The sequence below is a fragment of the Abramis brama genome (genome assembly GCF_963993115.1).
Source record: "Abramis brama genome assembly, chromosome: 9".
Classification (NCBI taxonomy): Eukaryota; Metazoa; Chordata; class Actinopteri; order Cypriniformes; family Leuciscidae; genus Abramis; species Abramis brama.
In genome coordinates, this window is record NC_139971.1 from 14,322,361 (window position 1) to 14,333,823 (window position 11,463).

General features: G+C 41.3%; 1 protein-coding gene across 3 annotated transcripts in view; it reads left to right on the forward strand.

Annotated features, from left to right (window-relative positions):
- gse1b (Gse1 coiled-coil protein b) overlaps nucleotides 1–6,243 on the forward strand; it is a 272,652-nt gene extending 266,409 nt beyond the window's left edge. For all 3 annotated transcript variants that reach the window (XM_084124100.1, XM_084124101.1, XM_084124102.1), the window contains exons 14-17: nucleotides 208–597; nucleotides 1,337–1,621; nucleotides 1,782–1,885; nucleotides 4,184–6,243. In XM_084124100.1, the coding sequence (XP_083980226.1) occupies nucleotides 208–597; nucleotides 1,337–1,621; nucleotides 1,782–1,885; nucleotides 4,184–4,321 (917 nt within the window). In that variant the 3' untranslated portion in view covers nucleotides 4,322–6,243. The remainder of the gene's footprint in view (nucleotides 1–207; nucleotides 598–1,336; nucleotides 1,622–1,781; nucleotides 1,886–4,183) is intronic.
- The last annotated feature ends 5,220 nt before the right edge of the window (nucleotides 6,244–11,463 follow it).

Consider the following 11,463-nt stretch of genomic DNA (forward strand, 5'->3'; position numbering starts at 1 on the left):
AGATAGTTCTTCACAAGTTTGAGAAGCTCATGTTTGTCATGGTGGTCCTCCCTCTAGTGTCTGGCGCCCTGGGCAATTGCCCAGTTTGCCCGGTGATTCTGCTTCAGTCCACTCTGGTCAAGAGCCTATTTGATGTTTTTCTATGTTCATGTATTAATAAACCAGCATGCAAACATTAGATTGTAATTTTGTTTTGTTTTATTGCAGACCCGTCATCTCAGTCTCCAGTCCAATCCGCTGCTGATGAGCTGCTGAATGGACGGCCCCCCAGTCCTTCCCCATCCGTGTCCGTGCCCCAGCCCCCAGCAGACCCCCTGTCCATCTCGGATCAGCACCAATCCCTCTCGGATCCCTTGAGACCGAAAGACTCTCCCTTGCCTGCTGCATTACCTGACAAAAGTCGAGCCAATGACAGCATCCCGGGCAAGAGCTCTAGTCTGCTGAACAGTGTTCGACAGCCCCCATTCACTAAAGAGAGTTCTGTTAGTGTCAACGGAAAAACCAAACCCTGGGAGAGCTTCATTGCCGAGGAGTTTGCCCAGCAGTTCCATGAATCAGTACTGCAGTCCACCCAAAAAGCCCTTCAGAAGAGTAAAGGTAGTTAGCAGTTCAAATTCTCTTTCATATTGTGGTAACTTTGCAACAACAGTGTCTTGGTGTCTGTTCATACCAAAAGAAACGCAACTAATGACATGAACTTAAGGGAAAGTATATGAATAAAAACACAGCATCACTAAAATGTAACAGATGTGCTGTCACAGGATGGGAACAAAATCTGAAGCTGCATATATGTAAAAATATGTGTTTTCTGTGCAAAGGGAGCCTTCAGATAAGAATTGCTTTGTTTCAACTCAATATTTTTTTTAATATTAGGCAATATTTTAGGGCATCATTGGTGACGCAAAGGCTGTTGCAAAAGGTAGGGAGCATAATTAAGCTGCCTTCTATGATACTTAGTAGTTCTATTTAAGTTTTATGTAGGCCGTAGACAGCAAGGCACAGCATTCCTGCAGCTCAGCTGGTGGAGCAGTGTTTCTCAAAACCTGTTTTCCTGAAGGTACACACCAACATTTTGGATGTCTTCCTATTTCAGGTCTTCAAGTCTTAAATGAGCTGAATCAGGTGTGTTTGAGCAAGAAGAGTTAAAAAATGTGCACTGTTGTTGTGTCTCCAGGAACAGGGAAACACTGTGTTAGTAATGTGGCTCGATTACCAGAGAACATCTTGCATAAATGAGCAGAGCTTTAGGATTCATTTCAACATTTTGTGGTGCTCAGTGTGAACAGGTCTATCTTCTGAGCAGCTAATAGAATCAAAACTCCTCTTCCTCTATCAGGTGGTACCTTGGTCATGTCAGAACAGAACCATGCAGTGGATTCATCTGTGCATTATAACATTCCTGAGCTCCAGAGCACACCAGGCCGGTCCAAGCCCCACCCCCACCCACCCTCATCCCAGCCCAACGGACAGCACTGCCCCCCACAGCCCTCCCACCAGGAGATCTCTGCAGAGGAGTCCAACGAAGAGGATGAGGAAGATGACACCGAGGACGATGAGCCCTCCACGTCCAGGTGGCAGGGCATTGAAGCCATATTTGAAGCGTATCAAGAGTACACAGAAGGTAAGATATGTGCTCTCTTGGGCATCACTCGGTACTGTTGCATGATGGATATCATAGTTCTTTTCAGCAGAAGAGCAGCTCAGCAAATTCCTAAGTTGTGGTGTGCTGGTGTATGTGATGCCAGGCTTACCTCTCCCTGTATCTTTCACTCTGTCTCTAGAGCAAAGCATTGAGCGACAGGTTCTTCACAGTCAGTGCAGACGGCTGGAGGTGCATCACTATAATCTCAGTGTAACTGCTGAACAGCTCTCACACTCAATGGGGGTAAGAAACACACAAACGCTAACCTCTTTGACTTAATTTGTACCTGATATTAATTTCCATGTACTTGCCATTTCCATTTGGTATGAACATGCATTCCAAATGTGTCTCCTGTGACCACTTGTGGTTGGACTTTGCCAAGACACTCCCCCTTATTTATCGTCACACTCTACATCACTTTTGCAGGAAGCATATAAAAACAATAAGGACACATTTAGGACAGATTGCATTTCCACTACAAATTCGGTGTGGTCACACTCATTTCTGATGTCCTCCCATATGTTATGTTAATGTTCTGTGTAAAGATTATCGAAACCTCATATTTAGCTCTGACAACCTGTGATCTGATCACAAAAAAATGGATGTTAATGCCATGTATAAACAGTCTTTGAATAAAGAATGTAGTGTAAATATCTGTGGTCAATACCAGTAGTTGTCTATTAACTCTGAAGACCTTGATTAGCTTGCACAAGTGTCTTTGATTAGGGTTGAAGTTAAACTTTGCAGGGTAGTGGCCCTCCTGGGTTGGATTTGTGGAACCCTGTTCTAAATTGTACATCATCTATACATCAGGGGTTCTCAACTCTGGCACTCGAGGTCCACTTTCCTGCAGAGTTTAGCTCCAACCCTATCAAACACACCTGAACAAGCTAATCTGATGTCTTCAGGATTACTACAGTGTTACCCCTGCTATAGATTTTTTATTTGTTTATACTGCACACTACTCTACTATCCTCTACATTAGTGTAGTCCTGGGTTAGAAATCAATATGAGTTTGGGGCAAAAATGGCACCAAAATTAAAAATGCGCAATTAAACAATCTATTACAGCTGTCGCAATTAAAGCGGAATGTGAAAATAAAGGAAACACATTGATTGTGGCATTACATTTACAACTGCTCATGTTGCATCAGATTCTTTTTACACGTTTTTTTGCAACATTGAGCATTATAACCAATCACGCTATATTTTCATTCGACTTTGTCGTCTTTGGCTTTTGGCTTGCTTAGTTAGGGACACTTAATATTCAACAATATTATTGATCTGCCTGCATTGACACCATTATATGAGAACTGAACTGAGATGGACGATTGGCATCACTGTTTTCTCCAGAGCGGCTACCGGTATATAAATGAACTTTTTAGAACAAAAATGAACCATAACTGACCTTATATAAGCTGGACTATGATGCTATTTTCTTCTAGATCTGCTGTACAGCAGAAACAAACTTGCATTATTTTCCAGTTATCACTATAAAGCTACTTTGAAACAATCTGTATTGTAAAAAGCCCTATATAAATAAAGGTGACTTGACACACATTTCTGTTGAGCTTGTAGGCTCTCATCAAAGTAAAGTAAACCACAAAGTACAGATACAATGTAAGAGATTCATTATATATTGCCTAAAAAGCAATAAAATGCATAAATGTTCTTAGCTTGTTTTGTCTGTGTAGCCAGACAGGGGCAATTTTAGGATTTTCATTTCTGGGGGGCTCAGCCCCCAATGAGGGTATGATTAAAAAAAGGTAACACTTTAGTTTAGGGTCAAATTATCACTATTACCTAGTTGCTTATTAACATGCATATTACTAGGATTTCGGCTATTTATTTGTACTTATAAAGGCAGGGTTTTATAAGTGATTACACTGAGTTCCCAAATGTGAGGTGGTTAGGGTGGTCCCCCGAGAGCATTTTAAGATGTTTTGAAGGCCAAAAAAATTGGATAACAATAGCTTTAAAACCATGTCAGTGGGCAGTAGATTATTTGTCTCTCCTCATCTCCATCACTCTCTTTTTCTCTTTGTTTTTATCTTGCCCTGTCTCTACCCCTTAAAATTCGCTCTCAGCAGCTTCTGTGAACATAAAGCCCACCTACTTTGATTTGATTGGTTATCTCAAATATTCTGACATTGACGAGCAGTGACAGACCAATGAGGCTCAGATGAACACACACACCCTGTCCTCTGTTTCTGAAGTGTGCTCTGCTCGGCGCCGCTGCGGATTGAAGAACGCGCTGATTATAACAAGACTGGCCGAAGCCTGTTGCCAGTTTCATGTTTTAAAGGGGACTGAAACGATAACGAATGGGCTGGGCAGAAGAGGGCCTAGTGACGCCCATGTAGCCAGAACATGACATGCCATTCTCCCAAACATAAAAACGTGTTTTATGCATTCTATTAATCAACATTAATAATCATGAACAATATCAAGAGCAACAATTATTCAGTCATACTACTGCTGCCCTACCATGTAATGAGTTCCTTTTGTCTTATAGTTAATGTGTGTATTTTTTTGTCTGTAGGAGCTAATGGCTCAGAAGCAGAAACTGGCGGCCGAGAGGGAGAACCTACAGGCAGAGCTGGAGCACTTTAAGAAGTGTCTGACATTGCCTCAGAGCCCCTGGTCTAGGGCTCACTTCAAGGGCTATCCACCCAGGTGACATCCTTCGGCAGCACCAACCACCCACTTAGACCACCCCCCCACATCCCTCCCAATCCATCCACTTGGAGAGCCTGAAGAGCGATAGTGAGGAACAGAAAATCTGGCCCACCAATTTGCCATCCACTGACCTGCCCTCCGACGTCATCCTGTGAGCAAAATCACCCATGAATACACGTCACGGCCTCCGAATGCATCTAATTCACAGGGAATGCCATACCGCTCATTGAGAAAGAAGTACGCCAGTTGAAACACATCCATCTCTTTCCCATGGAGGTCATGCCTAGAAATGCACTTAAAGACAAACCCTGAGGAACTATCTGGAGGTACTGTGTTATGACAGATGACTCTTTTAAATCTAGGGAAGAAAAAAAAAAAACATCAGATAAATAAAGGAAAAATTTTTATTTCAAGATTTAGAATAAAGTTTTTTAAAGAGGTGCTTCAGCATTGTATTGTAAATAATTTCAAAACAACAATGAAAAAAAGAAAAAGATTTTTGTATGTTTTTAATTACTTAAACCATTGTTCTTTGGAAGAAAAAAGCCTGCCATTGTTTTTCTAATATATTAATGCTTTTTGGCGTTAAGCAAAAGGTTCACTTTTAGTGTTTGCTCAGCTGCTGGTCAGAATAATCCTTTCAGGACTCGTGGAGTGATGGCATCACTTCCTTTTTTGCCTGAACTACAGTAGCAACAGACCCAGGACCTACCGCCAACAGTTTCCTCCTATCCCACAAGGCCACACATCATAGTATAACTTTAGCCCACTGATATGTATGACCCAGGATGTCTACTGTCATTTATTATTGCCTAGTGGTCACCCGTCTCTCAAAGTTCTGGACTGCTACACTGAGTTGATTTTTTTTGTCATGAAGCAGCATGCAGCCTCTTTGGATTTCTGTTTCCTGCATTAAAGGGCATTTGTACTAAAACATGATTTTCTGATCTGTGTTCACAGAGAGCTTAAGCGATGAGAGTCTGTCAGAGAAATTGACATGCACAAAAATTAAATCCACAAATGTTGTAAATGTACAGTAAGAATAATTGTAATTTTCGCCATTGACAATTACTGTGCCAAAGTTTTAGGTGGCATGCCAAAAAAAAGTCAAAGCAAAGCTTGATCAAGTCGATGAATTGAGTCTGTCCTGCTGTAATTGGAAAATTCCACGTTTTTCCAAAGAAAGTCTGCTCTGTCTGGAGACGTTCTTGTTTGCCAAGTTTTTATACCATTGCTTATCAATGACGCATTTTAACAAGACCACAAGTCATTGACAAAAACCATGAATATGGGCCTTAAAAACATTTATGAACTCTGACTGCCTGTAATCTTTTATTTTCTACCTTTTTATACTATTGTTAAGATGATGTAGAACCTGGGAATGACGCACCTGTTTGTTTTCCTGGCACTTATCCTGACCCGTCGCGTGTGCTGCTGTATGTATCTCATGTATACAGCACTGTGTTACAGCATGCAGTTACAGAACGACCACATGCCATTTTTTTCCAAATTCAAATTCAGTGCAAGGTTAAAACACACAAGTGTCTCAACTGCATCTTGTTGAAGCACAGGTGAGGACTTTGGTTGCACTGTCATTTATTTCAGCCATGCTGACCCCGAGCAGGCATGCCATCAGTTTGATCGCTGTGTGTGTATCTGCTTCACCTGAAGCACTACCACTGCCTGATGAGCGCAGATACAAACCTGCCCAACACACACACATGCACACACAGTCGCCCCCAAACTCAATGGAGGACGTTAGATGCTGTGAAACCAATGTTTGTTTGTTTTTCTTTTCTTTTTTTAAATGTACTTGTTTGAATTCATTGTAATGTAATATATTCTTTGTTGAGTGTAGTAATTAGGTATTTATGGATATATTGCTGTAATTTCAGACAAAAAATTAAATATTTCAAAAACGTGTTTGCCACATGTGGATTTCTTTCATTAATGTGCTCATTTTTATAAAACCAACATTGTAGGCCGCTGTATGTGAGCTGTATCGTTCAGTTTCGTTCCGACAAACGGGGCACTACTTTTTCTTTTGCTCAATATGTTCAACGTTAATAAAAGGTATCCAAGCAAAAAGTTATCCACGCATTATCCTGCAGTTAATGAGAAAAGTGTAATTTATTGGCGCACTATATTGACTGCGTATTGAGACATAAAACTGTTGAGCTAGATTTTCAACCAATTAGTGATGTGTTATGCGCAAAAGATGCGGCTCTGAGAGCCGATGCTTTGTAGTGAATCAGAAGAGCCGGCTCGCATCGAGTGAGAGCCGGCTCCCAGTTTTTTTTCCTTTCTCTGCTTTCCTCAAGGCAGAACTTTGTTTTGATTGGTCAGCAATCGCATCGCGGCCAATCAGATGTGAGGATATGGGATCATACCATTATGTAAAAACAGAGAGGTGGGTGAAGCGAAGCAGCACTCCACTGCAAGTTAATGAGTCGTAACAACGTTAAAGGGTTAGTTCACCCAAAAATGAAAATTCTGTCAGTATTTACTCACCCTCATGTTGTTTCAACCCCGTAAGACCTTCGTTCATCTTCGGAACACAAATGACGATATTTTTGATTAAATTTGAGAGCTGGATCACTTCTCCATAGGCTTATAAGGGATTGAAACTTGCTGGCCCAGAAAAGTTATTAAAGAGATCGTTAATATAGTCTAAGTGACTACAGTGGCTCAATGTTAAGTATATCAAGCGACGAGAATACTTTTTGTGTGCAAAAACTAACAAAAATAACGACTTTATTCCACTATTCATTTCCTTCTCTCTGGGCCTCTAGTTGGTTCGCGTAGTGTTTTTGCGCAGCGCGTCTGTGTTACACGTCACCACGTAGGCTCACTATTGGCCGACGCTGGTCATGTGTGTGATGCGTGTGTCGTACAACACTGACGCGCTGCGCAAAAACACTACGTGAAAAGACTCGAGGCCCAGAGAGAAGGAAATTAATAGTGGAATAAAGTCGTTATTTTTGTTTGTTTTTGCGCACAAAAAGTATTCTCGTCGCTTTATATAGGATCCCTAGGTTTAAAAAACTTGCATTCAATGACAACAGAGCTGTTTATTTGCTGTTTTGTTGTTAATTTGTGCAATAAATGCATAAAAACACTGCACATGAAAGGGTTTTCAACACACAAACCATTAATTTTTGCAAAGTTATGGTAAAATAAAGGCCTACAAAAAATCCTAAATTAAGAGCCTTTCGGGAGTCGAAAGAGCCGGCTCTTCTTTGGGAGCTGAGCCAAAAGAGCCGGCTCTCTGAAAAGAGCCGAACTTCCCATCACTACAACCAATCAGCATCGAAAATGTAAGTAGGTCACAGCCGAAATCAAGCCAATATCACTATGCACATGTAAACATGGAGGAGGACGTAAGCAGCACATCTTCATCTGATAGCGGCGATCAAGCTCGATTAACACCCGTAAAGTGTATTCTTCATGTCGGAAAAGATGGTGGGAAAGGTCCGCAGCCCTTTACTGAAGTCCGATGGGAAAAAATCAAGCAATGTGCGTAGGAATGGCTCAAAACGTCGGACACTACGGAGCTAACGTTAGCTATTGGTAATAAACATGTTGCCCTCCTGGACAAACTGTTCTCTGATGTCCCAACAACTACGGGTTTCACCCGGCCTGCTATCGGCGTTTTATAGACAAAAAACCCTTGACTTGTGTGTATGTGTGTGATGGGTAGGTTTAGGGGTCGGGTTAGTGTGTGTGTGTGATGGGTAGGTTTAGGGGTCGGGTTAGTGTGTGTGTGTGTGTGTGTGTGTGAGAGAGAGAGAGAGAGAGAGAGAGAGAGATGGGTAGGTTTAGGGGTCGGGTTAGTGTGTGTGTGTGTGTGTGTGTGTGTGTGTGTGAGAGAGAGAGAGAGATGGGTAGGTTTAGGGGTCTGGTTAGTGTGTGTGTGTGTGAGAGAGAGAGAGAGAGAGAGAGAGAGAGATGGGTAGGTTTAGGGGTCGGGTTAGTGTGTGCGTGTGTGTGTGTGAGTGAGAGAGATGGGTCGGGTTAGTGTGTGTGTGAGAGAGAGAGATGGGTAGGTTTAGGGGTCGGGTTAGTGTGTGTGCGTGTGTGTGAGAGAGAGATGGGTAGGTAAATAAATCAAAATTATATCTTGTTTACAATAATCATTCCTGTGAATATGTACATGTAGTGCAGTTACTGCTCGTGTATGCAAATTAACAATTCACCATTAAATGTGTTATTTTTAAAAGTGTTTTTTTTTTAATACTTTTGAGTTTAACTTGGAGTGAGATTTGGGAGATTAGGGGGGGTTTGCAAAAAAAACTTGCATCACAATAAGTGTATTGTGATTGTCAAAACATTTTAGTAACTAAACTGAATTTTATTAGGTTTAGTGACATGTTACAATGTTTATATGGTACAATTTCTGGTAAGCTACGTTTTTTTTTTTTTTTTTTTTTACAAATTTCATGAAACAAATTTCACGATTTCAATTCAATTCTTGTGATTTGATTTAATATTGACTCATTTGGATAAATATTAGGTACACAAGATAGGCGTTAATTTTTCTCAAGAAAAAAAAATACATAGGCTACATACAGACAGAGAGCCCTATCAGCTGGTAGTATTATTTAAGGTTAAAAATAACTCAAATTAAATATAATGCGTTTTTTATTATAATAACAACTTTATTTAATGATATACAGTGAGGAAAATAAGTATTTGAACACCCTGCTATTTTGCAAGTTCTCCCACTTGGAAATCATGGAGGGGTCTGAAATTGTCATCGTAGGTGCATGTCCACTGTGAGAGACATAATCTAAAAAAAAATAATCCAGAAATCACAATGTATGATTTTTTAACTATTTATTTGTATGATACAGCTGCAAATAAGTATTTGAACACCTGTCTATCAGCTAGAATTCTGACCCTCAAAGACCTGTTAGTCTGCCTTTAAAATGTCCACCTCCACTCTATTTATTATCCTAAATTAGATGCACCTGTTTGAGGTCGTTAGCTGCATAAAGACACCTGTCCACCCCATACAATCAGTAAGAATCCAACTACTAACATGGCCAAGACCAAAGAGCTGTCCAAAGACACTAGAGACAAAATTGTACACCTCCACAAGGCTGGAAAGGGCTACGGGGAAATTGCCAAGCAGCTTGGTGAAAAAAGGTCCACTGTTGGAGCAATCATTAGAAAATGGAAGAAGCTAAACATGACTGTCAATCTCCCTCGGACTGGGGCTCCATGCAAGATCTCACCTCGTGGGGTCTCAATGATCCTAAGAAAGGTGAGAAATCAGCCCAGAACTACACGGGAGGAGCTGGTCAATGACCTGAAAAGAGCTGGGACCACCGTTTCCAAGGTTACTGTTGGTAATACACTAAGACGTCATGGTTTGAAATCATGCATGTGCCATGGAAGGTTCCCCTGCTTAAACCAGCACATGTCAAGGCCCGTCTTAAGTTTGCCAATGACCATTTGGATGATCCAGAGGAGTCATGGGAGAAAGTCATGTGGTCAGATGAGACCAAAATAGAACTTTTTGGTCATAATTCCACTAAACGTGTTTGGAGGAAGAAGAATGATGAGTACCATCCCAAGAACACCATCCCTACTGTGAAGCATGGGGGTGGTAGCATCATGCTTTGGGGGTGTTTTTCTGCACATGGGACAGGGCGACTGCACTGTATTAAGGAGAGGATGACCGGGGCCATGTATTGCGAGATTTTGGGGAACAACCTCCTTCCCTCAGTTAGAGCATTGAAGATGGGTCGAGGCTGGGTCTTCCAACATGACAATGACCCGAAGCACACAGCCAGGATAACCAAGGAGTGGCTCTGTAAGAAGCATATCAAGGTTCTGGCGTGGCCTAGCCAGTCTCCAGACCTAAACCCAATAGAGAATCTTTGGAGGGAGCTCAAACTCCGTGTTTCTCAGCGACAGCCCAGAAACCTGACTGATCTAGAGAAGATCTGTGTGGAGGAGTGGGCCAAAATCCCTCCTGCAGTGTGTGCAAACCTGGTGAAAAACTACAGGAAACGTTTGACCTCTGTAATTGCAAACAAAGGCTACTGTACCAAATATTAACATTGATTTTCTCAGGTGTTCAAATACTTATTTGCAGCTGTATCATACAAATAAATAGTTAAAAAATCATACATTGTGATTTCTGGATTTTTTTATTTTAGATTATGTCTCTCACAGTGGACATGCACCTACGATGACAATTTCAGACCCCTCCATGATTTCTAAGTGGGAGAACTTGCAAAATAGCAGGGTGTTCAAATACTTATTTTCCTCACTATAAGTACAAATATAATAAATATGTAATATAGTACACATATTTAGCAAAATACTCTATAGCTCTTTTTCTAGCCAACTAACGTGCCTATATTATGGTCATTAAATGGCTTTCCTGAGGTAATGGTCATCATGTTTACTGTCCCTAGATAGCAACTTCAGGTATATCACACATTTCAAACTGGTTTATTTTGTACTTCAAGTGGTAATTCGGCATTTTTGGGTTTATATGATAAACAGGTTTGAAAGTGCAAAATTCCCTATGTTTTCCCTTTTTTTCAAAATGGGCACCTTTAGCCTAATTTTTCTCAAAAACTGCAAGGTTGTGTGTGGAGAACTTTTTCCTAAGGAATCTCTATATATTTCTGATGTTAAATATAAAAAAAGTAGGTAGTGTCCCACTTGGTGGAACAAAACCCTATTTCTAGGCCTCTTTTAGGCTACCGACAGCGGCCTAACACTAACCCGACCCCTAAACCTACCCATCTCTCTCTCACACACACACACTAACCCGACCCCTAAACCTACCCATCTCTCTCTCTCACACACACACACACACACTAACCCGACCCCTAAACTTACCCATCTCTCTCTCTCTCACACACACACACTAACCTGACCCCTAAACCTACCCATCTCTCTCTCACACACACACACTAACCCGACCCCTAAACCTACCCATCTCTCTCTCTCTCTCTCTCTCTCTCTCTCTCTCTCTCTCTCTCTCTCACACATACACACACACTAACCCGACCCCTAAACCTACCCATCTCTCTCTCTCTCACACACACACACTAACCCGACCCCTAAACCTACCCATCACACACATACACACAAGTCAAGCGTTTTTTGTCTATAAAACGC